This window comes from Notamacropus eugenii, chromosome 3 (genome assembly GCF_028372415.1).
Source record: "Notamacropus eugenii isolate mMacEug1 chromosome 3, mMacEug1.pri_v2, whole genome shotgun sequence".
Taxonomy (NCBI): Eukaryota; Metazoa; Chordata; class Mammalia; order Diprotodontia; family Macropodidae; genus Notamacropus; species Notamacropus eugenii.
Genome location: NC_092874.1, coordinates 261697444 through 261709902, shown reverse-complemented (window position 1 = coordinate 261709902; position 12459 = coordinate 261697444). Strand labels below are relative to the sequence as shown.

The following is a 12459-nucleotide window of genomic DNA, read 5'->3' as shown; positions in this document are numbered from 1 at the left end:
ATTAATAAATGAAAAGCATTAATGAACTACTTCTTGTTCAGCCATTTTCAACTCTTCATGACCATAGCATTCCAATACTGTCCATGGGGATTTATTGGCAAAAATCCTGGGGTGGTAGGACATTTCTTTCTCCAGTGGATTGGGGCAACCAAAGGTTAAGTGTCTTACTCAGGGTCATACAGTTGGTAAGTGACTCCAGGCCTAGCACTTAATCCACTGACCCATCTAGCTGTCTCAAGTAATTAAGTACCTACTATCTACCAAACAAGAAGCAGTGTGGTTGCAGCTTTGAGGGCTGATTTCAAAAACTGGAAGACCTGAATTTAAGTCCCATCTGAAACATGTAATGACTTAGCATTTCAATGATTTAGGCAGCTCTCTGTGACTATAAATTGCAGAGAAGTGATTGACCTACAAGGATTCCTAGAAAGGAAATGAAATCACAAAACCAATGAAAGCACAAGTTCATTCCCTATCTCTGTCCTTACATGGCAGGCTCTGTACTAAGCACTCTTAATGCAGATACAAAAGTGATGCAGCCTGGGCCCTCTTGGAATTTCCATTATAATAAGGGGAGATAGCACTAATTCATCTATCACAGAATGTATATTATGATTATCTTTTTAGGGCATGCCTTATCTCCCCTACTGAAATGGAAAAAAAATCCACAAGGACTCAGCTGGTGTCTTTTCTAAATTCTATTTCTCCTTAAGTGCTAAAATACTGCTCTTCAGTCAAACTGAAAAATGATTATTAAGTAAATGGTAGTTGTAGTGGTTATGATTCTGAATGCTAATTTTGAAAGAATTTGTAACCACAAAATATAATATTTAACCCAGCTCGTTATTTCACTTAATTAGTGATGATGTAATTTCTTATCTTCTTGAGTGGAGAAAGTTTACATGGAAGCTGGGGCATGAAAGAATGTGTATTTCAACTGTTTGGGACTATCTCTTCTTACAAAATACTGATAGGTTGAGCAGGTTTTGTATCAGGATAAACACATAAAGAGCAAATAAATAGCAGCTTCACACGCTGATCTAAAATAGACATGAAGCTCATTTTATTACTAGAATACCCATTTGTTGCAAGCAAATTGTCAAAATCCATTTCTTCTCCTTCTCCTCCTCCTCTTCCTCCTCCTCCTCCTCCTTTTCCTCTTCCTCCTCTTCCCTCTCCTCCTTCCTTACTTCCTTGCTTCTTTCATTTCTTCCTTCCTTCTTCTTCCTCCTTCTCTTCTTTCTTCTTCACCACCACCACCATTTTTATAGAGCTTACTTTGTGCTAGACGCTGTGCTAAGCACTTTACAATTTTTATCTCATTTGATACTTGCAATATAGGTGCTGTTATTATCTCCATTTTGCAGATTAGGAAACTGAGACAAACAGAGGTTTAAGTGACATGCCCCGAATCTCACAGCTAGAAAGAGTCTAAAGTCGAATTTCAACTCAGGTCTTCCTATTTCAAGACCTGGTGCTTTTATTTCATAATTTTTTATCAGATGTCTTTGTCATATGTTAGTATAACTTAAGCTTCAGGTATGCAGCATTCTCATTGTTGCAATTCATCACACCTTTTACTGCTTTTCTATTTGTTATTATTCCCTCTCTCTTCTGAGGAATAAAAACAAAGAAAATTCTGATAACAAATCTTCATAGTTCATCAAAACAAATTTCCACATTGGTTATATCTAAACACATGTGGATTATGAAATGAATTATGTCTTTGGCAAGACATGGATAATATGTTTGACCTTTAATATTTCAAAATTTGTTTTTTTCTTTATAATATTGCTGTCATTGCGTAAATTATTCTTCTAGTTCTGCTCATTTCACTTTGCATCAGTTCATAAAGGTTTTAGCAGTTTCCTCTGAAACTGTATAGGTCATAATTTCTTCTGTCATGATAATAGTCCATTAGATCCGCAGATGATGATTTGTTTAGCTATCCCTCAATAAGTGATCTTGCTCTTACTTTCCAGTTTTTGCCTACTATAAAAAATATCTTTCAATAGTTTTGCACATATGATTTCTTTTCCTCTTTCTTTGTTTGTAACTTTCCAGAAATTGCACTCATGCCTAAAAATAGTTATTTTTGAACTAAAAATATCTTGGCTTTTTTTCTTGTTTGAATTAATATTTGTGGGAAATTATTTTAGATACTTTATTGGGGGAAATGATTATAAAAAAATATTACTGATTATCTGACCTTAAGTCATGTTTGACCCCAGTTTTTTCATCCATAAAATAATTATTTAAAATTTATTTTACATAATAATTTTAGGGGATTTTTGCATGTCAAATAACCAACCATTTATCAAGTGTATTCTACATGAAAGAAAAAGTTGTAAGCACTGTTAATATAAGGGCAAAGAATGAAAAAATTCCTATTCATAATGAAACTAAATTCTAATTGACCTGTAATTGGGCAAAATAGCTCCAAATAAGTGCCTTACCTTCATCTTTATTGGTGGTGCATTTGCCTTTTAAAAAATTTTTGATACTAATAATTTTATTTTCTTCTTTAAAATCAAATTAACCAGTTTTTTCTTTTTATTTCTTTTTCATAAAACCAGTTCCTAGTTTTATTTATTAGTTCAACATTTATGTTTTGTTTTTACCTTCAATTGTATTCATCTCTCCTTTGCTTTTTCTGGATCTCCATTTTGATGTTTAATTAAGGATGTATTTTTTCTAGTTTTTTTTTTTTTTTAGTTGGATGTCCAATTCATTAGTCTGCTCTTTCTCTCTTTTTTAATTACACACACACACACACACACACACACACACACACACACACACACACACACACACACACATATATGTAATTTTTCCCTTAAATATTGTTTTGGCTGCATCTTACAAAATCTGGTATTTTGTCTCAATATTGTCATTACCTTCAATTAAATTATTTATTTTTCCTATGATTTGTTATTTGATCTGCTTATTATTTAGTTTCTAGTTACTTTTTATTTTATGTTTCCATAATGCTTTTTTTAATTTAATTTTTATTGCATTATGGTCAGTTCTGAGAAGGATGCTATGTACAAATGAAAAAAGTATATTCCCTTCTATTCTCATTAATCTCATCCCCCCCCTCCAGAGGTCTATGATATCTGACTTTTCTGTAATTCTATTCATCTCCTCAACTTCTTTATTATTTGTGATTAGATTTATCTAATTCTGAGAGGGGAAAGTTGAGGTCCCCTACTTGTATAGTTTTACAATTTCCTCTTGTAACTCATTTAACTTTTGCTTTGAGAATTTGAATCCTGTGCAGTTTGGATGCATTGTCATTCTGAAAGCCTTTCCCTGATATTACTGTTATCCCTTTCTGGGCCTATGCCAAAGCTTAGTTCATTTTCTATGGTACGTTTTAGTAAAATGTATTTTCTCTTATTAGCTCTTTTAGATCTATATTTACTTCTGCTTTGTCTGAGATTGTGATGGCTACCCCTGTCTTTTTTACTTCAGCTAAAGTAAAATAGATCCTGCTCCACACCTTCATTTTTACTCTGTGTGTGTCACTATTTTTATCTGTTACAAAGGTTTAGTTTTTTTCTCATTTTCTTCCAAATTGTCAATCAATAAATATATTTATTAGGTGTTAGGCACAGTACTAAGTACTAGGTAGACAAAGAAACATAAACAATAGCCTCTGCTCTCAAAGTCCTCATAGTAGAAACAAGTTGTATACTGGATTTATTGACAATTTGCATTTGTTTTGTATGACTTCACTTGTAAAATTGATATTAAATTACTGGTCTTAAGGATTTTGGAGTAGTGGTAGGGAGGGAAAGAATTTGGAGCTCATTTTTTTTTTTGTAAATGATGGGGTTTTTTTACATGTAATTGAGTAATATTTAATGAAAGAAATTACATATATATATACATGCACATCATATATATACATGTACACACATATTTATGCATATATATACACACATACAGGCATACATAATATATATAAATTATATTATATATATAAACATTAATAGTAGGAGGGCATTGAAATTAAAGAGTATTAGAAAAGGTATTGGATAAGAAAGTGAGATTTTATCTTAAGCTTAAAGGAGATCAGGGAATCCAGGAGACAGAGGAAGGAAGAAGGGGCATTCTAACTATGGGAAGCCACTGGTGAGATTATATCGAGTTGGGAGATGGAGTTTCTTATTGGGGGAACAACAAGCAGGGTGATGTCATTAAATGGAAGATTGTGTAGAATTGGGATAATAGAGGGAGTATGGTAAAGTATAAGATAATTGGAAAGGTCTTGTGAGGGAGCAGGTGAGGAAGGCAGGTTTAAATGCAAACATGGGATTTTATATTTAATTCTGGAGGTAATTGGGAGCCATTGGAGTTTACTGAGTATGGGTGTGACATGGTCAGATCTGTACTTTAGAAAGAGCCTTTTAACAGCTGAATAATGGATTGTTGTGAGCAGACACAACAGCCCCAACTAGAAGCCTAAAGCAATAACCCAGACAAGAAGAAACAAGGGCTTGCATCTAGATGGTGGCAAAGTCAGAGGAAAGGTGATGAGTCATGTTCCATAGGTAAAATTAACAGGTCTTGGTAACAGATTAGGCAAGGCAAATGAGAGTCCGTAGGATTTTCTTGGCAAAAATATTGGAGGGGTTTGCCATTTCTTTTTTAGGGATCTTTTCGTCAAGCAATCAGAGGTTGTGACTTGTTCAGGGTCACATAGCTAGGAAGCGTCTGAGGCTGTATTCGATCTCAAGTCTTCCTGGCTCCAGGCTCAGTGCTCCCTCCACTATGTAACTAAGAAATGTGAGTTAATTTAAAAATAAAAAGGAAATAAAAAGGTGGGACAAAGAAAAGTGCTTTATCTTTTTTTTTACTTGAATGTGTGTGTGTGTGTGTGTGTGTGTGTGTGTGTAAACAAGGTTTGGAAGTTTTTGTTCTTTTTCAGCCAAATAACCTAAAATAATAAACCTTGATATCCTCACTATCTGGGGTCTTGAATATTGAGCTTTGGAGACATGACTTGTGATTAGAATAATTTGATATGTGCTTATTTCCCACCAACTAAAGTAATTCTTTTTTTCATTCTTGTGCCACTAAGTTAGATTGCCCCCAACACAATTTCCTTATGTAATCCTCCATGGTGTTTGACTTGGATATCTAAAGCCCTCACCTGTGATTTCAATCTTAATGTCAGTTATAAATAATAAAACTATAATTTCATCCATCTCAGGGGTCATAAACCACAAGAGGAAAGCTAAATTGTGTTTGAAACATTCCTTGGAATTCATAGAAAAAAGCCTCCCTTTTTCTATTGAGCCAGAGAACCTTATTAAGATTAGCGATGCCAAGATAAATCCAGACTGTTGCTGTTGCAGCTGTCTAATTCTCTACAGTTGACATGCGTGCCCTCATATAAATTCATGTCCTTCAACAATAGGTCACTTAATTTAATAGAAATTGAAACACAATTTGTGCTAGCAAGAGAATTGAATTCAGTTCTACAGACATTCATTTAGTACCTAGATTAGGCAATGAAAGGGATACATAATGATAGGGATAATAAGAATTATGATGATGATCATTATTTTGAAACTTTTAGTATCTTTTTTTTTTGCATCACCTACGTTTCCCAGTGCACCTCTCTACTGCAAGAGAGCCACTTCTTTTAACAACAACAAAAAACATAAATAAATAAAAAGAAGGAACTATAACCAACACTTTGAAAAAAAGTCTGGCCTTTCCTGTGTAATATTATACTAGCCTTAATATCTCACACCTCTCCCCCACTGAGCTACCTCAGTAATACCCGTCTGCCCTCATACTGGTAGGTCTAGGTTTCCACCAAAGACTGCCACTCCATTATACTCAGTTCCTCTCAGGGTCTTACAGGTAAGCCTCTCTGCTTACCATATTAGCTTTTGAGCACAAAATGATGCAATTTCCTTTACGCAGAATGATGACTTTTTTAAATCTTAAAACATAATGACTTATTTAGTAAGAAGGCAAAACAAGTAATAGTAGCCTCATAGGTCCTCAAATTGGTAACATATCACAATGGATCCACAGAGTCCCTTCCTTCTAGGAACTTCTATTCACATATATGTATGTGAATACATACACACCTGTGTATACATATACATGTATATATACATAGTGTGTGTACACATGTGCATATATACATATGTACATACATTATTTATATGTATATGTACACATACATACATACATATACATATACAGAAAGAGAGAGAGAGAGAGAGAGAAGGAAGAGGTAGGACTGTTAACTAACAAATAGGAGGTATTTGGGGTGAAAGTTTCAGGGATGGTGAATACAGTTACTTAGACAGACAAACTCCAGGAACACTGGTGAACATTTATTTATTTATACCTTCAGAATTACAAAAGGTAGGGAATGGAGATCCCACACTAAGAAGGTCAGTGAGAAGACAGCTAGGAATTAAAGTATTGCCCTGCCATAATGTCCTCCACCTCTGAAAAGAGAAAGAGAGCAGGCAATTTTTCTTTTCACTTATTTGAAGCTAAGTTTGTTCATTATACTTTCATAACATTTGGTTTCATTTGTTTTTTTCCATTCCCATTGCTGTGGTCATTGCATATGTGTTTTCTTGGTTCTGCTTTCTTTAGGTTGAGAGATGGTATCCTTGTGATTTTGCTTGCTCCAACACTTAGCATAGTGCCTGGCACATTGTATGGACTTAATAAATGTTGATTTATTGATTGATTCATTATGCATCAGTTCATAGAACCCTTCTCTTGTTTCTTTGAATTCTTCAAATTCTCCTTTTCTTATGCATTAGTATTTCATTGCAATCATCTAGCTAAATTTGTTCAGCCATTCCCTAACCAATGAGTACTTCCTTCCTTCCCTCCTTCCTTTCTTCTTTTTTTCCTTCCTTTCTCCCTCACTCCTTCCCTCCAACCCTCCTTCCCTGCTTTCCTCCATTCCTCCTTCTGCCCCCCCCCCTTTCCTTTCATTTGATGATCACTGCTTTCATCTTAGAATACTGCCTCCAGTTACAATTCATCTTGGGACACGGATGGCTGACAAAACCATTATGGTTAGGCCTTCTAGGTCACTGTAATGCTAATAACATTTAGATATGAGAAAAAATCTCTAACTGTATTTTCTTTTGTTTCCTAATAATAGTTGTTACTGGAGCATTTGGAGTGCCTTGTTTCAAGACATGAGCGGTCACTAAGAATGACTGTGGTGAAAAGGCAAGCCCAGTCCCCATCAGGTGTTTCCAGTGAAGTCGAGGTTCTCAAAGCCCTGAAATCCCTGTTTGAGCACCACAAGGCATTGGATGAAAAGGTACAGTATGGAAAGACATATTCAGCTTAACTCTCCTCTCTCCTTCATGGCATTCTTACATTTTGATTCACTGAAGTACATGTCTTCCTAAAGTAAGTCATTCAAAGAGATTCCCTAAATGGGCATGAAAAATTCCGAGTTTACCAAAGTCTTTGATATTCCAATTGAACTTTATCATAGGCCTTTCATCAGTCTATTATCTGTAGCCCAACAGAGTTGGTCATACGTAATGTGAATTTGTAATTTCATAATGCTGACCCAGATACCCTATCAGGGCTCACATATATTATTGTAGGTTGTTTTTTTTTCTTTTCATCTTCTTCCAATTTTTAAAAAATCTTAATTATAAAGGGTAACTCTCCGGGATGTGAGAGGGTTAGAATGCAGCAGGGAAACTTCAGCTATGAAAAACAAAAGCTATCACTGTTTAAAAAAAAATAAAAACAAAAGAAGACAACAGTTTCTTCCTTCCTAGATGGAGATCCTTGCCTAAAGGTTGCATTTCTTAGCTCTACTATTCCAATTTCATAAGGCTTAGACTAAATTCTGTAAAAATCACTCCATGTAACCAAATAAGATATCAGTAGAAAAAACATGGTTTGAGGCATTTTTTGAAAGTAGCTTTAAGCTTTTTCATTGCTGTTGCTGAAATAAATTCTAGTGACATATATAAGCCAGTTTGAGTGTAATACCCTTTGGAGATTATTAAGGTTTATGGTCTGATTTCAGTTTTGTAGAATTTAAAAGACTGAACTAAAAAAAATATGTACTGTGTCCTCTTTGGTGTTATATAAGCTCAGGACTTTTTTGACATTTCATTGTGAAGTAAGAGACAGGTCATGAACATTCAATTCCGAACCAGTGATTATGCAGCAGTTTTATTCACTTTGTACCAATGCAAATATGTGTGCTCTTTGTTAATACATGTATTTCTTCTCAACCCTCAACTTTTTTCATTCTTCCAGAAAGGGCAAGATATCTGCAACATATGCATGAAGATAACCATAATTTTGCCCTCTAGATTTTTGAGAAATGAATTATATTTTGTCTTTCATTTTAGCTGTCAAAGTCAACAATTGATTCATTAACATTTTTCATGTACCAGAATTGTATTCTTACTTAGCAGGCTGCCAGTTTTAAGCTCATAAATAAATCTTATTTTGGAATTTTGGCAGGAAGAGTCTATAAATACAATTTTTATGAGACATAATAGACAGAGGACTAGTCCTGGGTTCAAATCACAGCTTTAACACATAGTGACTATATGAACATGGGCATATCATTCAACTTATTAATTTCCAAGGAAATTATATATGGTGATAAATTATAGGCATGTTATTGAGCTGAGTGAAAGGACTCAACCAAAGGAGATTTTCATTGTATCACTGAAATCACAGATTGTCACCAAAATAATTAGCAATGATGCGAAAAAAAAGCAATCTTTGATCATGGTACCTGTTCCTGAATTAAAGAAGGTTTACTGTGAAGCACAATCTTGCTGGGTATAGACAGATGGACAGTCTGACAGATATGTGTGTATGTGTGTATGTGTGTATATGCCCAGCAATATTGTGTGTATGTACATACACATACAGACACATACACACATATAGATAGATAACTGTATTTTATATTGTGAAATTAAAAATTCTCAAAAAACACCAATTTGAATGTTCATAAGGAGTACAATACATAAAAGAAAACAATTTTAGATATAGGTAGAGAAAACATTTGTCATACATGTGCTATGTGCCAGGAACTGTGCTAATCATTACAAAAACAAGAGGAAGACAAAAATGTAAAACTTCACTGTCACTAGTTGATAATGGGGCTGGGTAGGGAAGGAGGGTAACACAGGGCAAAGGACTCTGTGTAATGGGGGAGGTAGTTGATGTGGTGGCAGAGTAGACCAAGGAGTGAGCTGAAGTGAAGATTTGAAAGACTTTAGAACTCTGATCAAAGTATCAACCCATTATGACTTCAGAAGGTTGAAGATGAATCACACTTTCCACGTCTTTGCAGAGATGTGATATAGAAGCAAGGAATAAGGCAAACATTTTTGGACATGGGCAACATCTTGCTTTATTTTGCCTTGTTCCATAATATAGAGTTTGTACAGGGGATGGCTCCTCTTTGGGGAGGAGAATGACGTAGTAATACATATACCTAAAAAAGAACAATGGACATTTTCATTTTTCTTCAACATCTCTTCCTGCATCCCAAGAGAGATTGAACCCCATGATTTTGTTAATAATCCTATTAACTCTAGAAGTCTGACAAGTGATATTTGGTTTTGTAAGGATGGTGGAAGGGAAATATAAAATATAATATTATCATATATTGAAATGGAATGATTGTTTAGCTTAATGCTGGGATGATGTAGGCTTTTCTCTTTTTTCTTTTAAAATCTAAGATATGGCTTATTCTTTCTGGAAGCTGATTTTAATTTTCCTAATACTGATAGAAAATGATAAAATGTTGACCAAAGCAGAATCCCTTGATAATATTTATCCTTATAGTGAAAACATTAAGCACATACTGTTTATTGTAGTACTAAAAGAAGAGGTTAGAAACCAAATGCTATTTTATGGGTACCTTAAATAGTTTATTCGTGTGAAGAAATCATCCTTGGCTTCCTCAAGCACAAAGCTATTTGAGTCAACTGATCATTTTTAATGCCACCTCCCAGTTGATTGAATATTTCTCCTGCTTGGATCTTAACCATAGTACCCATGCTTCTCCCTCCTCCTTTCCTTTCCTCTTTCTTCTCTCATTCTTTCGTGCATCTCTCTTCTCCAGTGAATCAACTAATCTCTGATTTAGTAAGGCTATTGTAAAGAGGATTCAGATAAAAGATAAAATCAATGTCCTCAGTGGTCCCATTCATCTCTAAGATTCTAGCCCTCACTCTCCTCATTATGTAAAACACAAAATCCACTTTACAGAATAATGATCCAGCTTAGTCACAGAAGCCACTTCACACATCTTAATGCATAATAGAAATGTTTTCTGCTTAACTTATTTCACTCTCAGACTGACTAAGCCATCCCTTCTTACCCCTTAACAGAATACATAAAGCATGTTTTCTTTACCTCTATTTTTTTCTGTTTGCTTCATTTTTGCCTTTCTTTATAAACCTTGTGCTCAACACAATGCCTAGCACATAGGTGCTTACTAAATGCCTACCACATGGGTGCTTAATAAATGCTTTTTGACTTGCCATTGAGAGAGGGGGACTAGTTATAGTTTAAAGAGAGAGAATAAGGGAATAGTATATGGATATCTCAGGCATTCCCTTCTTTCCCACCTAAAACGTATTAGTCTACTTCCCATAATACTGCCTACTGAGTAAATGAATTAAATACTGTATCAGTTTTTATGCATGTAAAATGCCTGTTTCCACAACTTTCAAATGGAGTTAGATAAGAAAGCTTCTGAGGTGCTTTCCAGTTCTGTATCTATGATACAATGTTACCATGTTATATTCTATACCAACATCTTCCTCTGATGCTATATCTTGGTGTCAAGAGGACCTGGAGTTCTCATTGGCTGTGCCACTGGATCATAAGCTGGCAAATTCTACAAACCCAGGCACATCAATGAGCCATGTGTTTAGGAAGAACTCAGCTAAGTGTGGGGAAGCCCATCCTTACCAAAAGATCAGGTACAATGGAGTCACATTTTTGCATGGAGAAATTCATAAAAACCCAGACTAAAAAAATCAGTTATCAAGTATTTCACAAGTGCCTACTCTTTGACAGGTATTTTACTAGACACTTAAAATATAAATTTAGAGGTAGTTTGTGCCTTCATGAAACTTACATTATAAGGAATGAAGGTAATGCATTCAGAATTGCGGAAAGGACTGCATAGGGATGATCTAATAAATCTTTGAAGTAAGCAATATTTCATATGTTCAAAATCATAGAATTTTAAAGCCCAATGATATGAGTGAATGAATGAAAATAATTTAATTGTATTAAGCACTTACTGGGTACCAAGCACTGTACTAAGTACTGTGGATAGAAATATAAATGTGGAAACAGTTCCTACTCTCCAAAGAGCTTAAACAGCAAGCATGGTGGGGTGGTGGCCTAAGAGATAGATATTTTGGTTTGGAAATCTTTAAGGATGGAAAATGGAGACACATATACAGGTTAACATGTACAAATTTCATGTAGTAATAACAATGTTGGTCAAATTATGGTTCCACAGCCAGAAGAGAAAATGGATTTAAAGTGAGTGTCTAGTGAGAAGATGATGGATAGTAAAGTGAATCATAGTGGATATAGGGCACCACATGAAGCACTTAGCATTGAGGGGGTATGTGTGTGGGGTTAATTTTGGAGATGAAAAGTTCATAGTCCTTGTCTAGGGCATGAAAGGACAGAAGGGAGTAAAGGGAGGCATGGCTGGCTCACATGAGGAACTTCTATGGAATCTGCCTCTGGAATATGGGGGGCGGGTATGCTTCCAGTTATTTCTTCCTCAAAAATGATACAATAAAATTATAATTAGTTCTATATAAAGATAGAAAGAGAATCTTCAATAAAAAAGAATTTTAAGTAAAACAAAAAGAAATAGAATTTTCTGATTTAGGGGATAAGACAAGGTCAAAACCTATTAATTTCATCTGTGTAGAGAACTCCATTTTAATTGTAGATACTTTCTGAAATTCCCAGTGAGGAAACTTCCTGGACCAGGGCAAATTGGCCTTTCATACTGAAATTAGAGTTTTAGGGAACTGTCAGGGATATTACAAGGTTGAGTAACCTATCTGCTTCATATACCTGTAGCAGGGATGTGCTAGAACCAGCTTCAATTGGCTAAAGAAAGAAGATTGTTGAATTTTCCTTTGAGCATTTCTGCCTCAGAAATTTGTAAATACTACAAATTAGAGCCTGGTGTACTGTTTTGTTGATTTTCTAGTCTCAAGAAAGTGATGGAGAAAATGTTAATACTACTTTTTCTTTTTTATTTTGAAGAATATTTTTTCACTTACATGAAAAATATTTTTATCATTCTTATTTTTTAATTTTGAGTTCCATACTCTCTCCCTCTTTCCCTCCCTTCTCCCTTCCCTGAAGGGGCAAGCAGTTTGATATAATTTGAACATGTGCAATCATGAAAAACATCTC

The 12459-nt window shown here is 34.8% G+C and overlaps 1 protein-coding gene across 3 annotated transcripts in view; it reads left to right on the top strand.

Annotated features, from left to right (window-relative positions):
- The window catches only part of PPFIA2 (PTPRF interacting protein alpha 2), a 684724-nt gene that overhangs the window by 444273 nt on the left and 227992 nt on the right, over positions 1 to 12459 (top strand). For all 3 annotated transcript variants that reach the window (XM_072655483.1, XM_072655485.1, XM_072655484.1), the window contains one exon: positions 7157 to 7321. In XM_072655483.1, coding sequence (XP_072511584.1) covers positions 7157 to 7321 — 165 coding nt within the window. The remainder of the gene's footprint in view (positions 1 to 7156; positions 7322 to 12459) is intronic.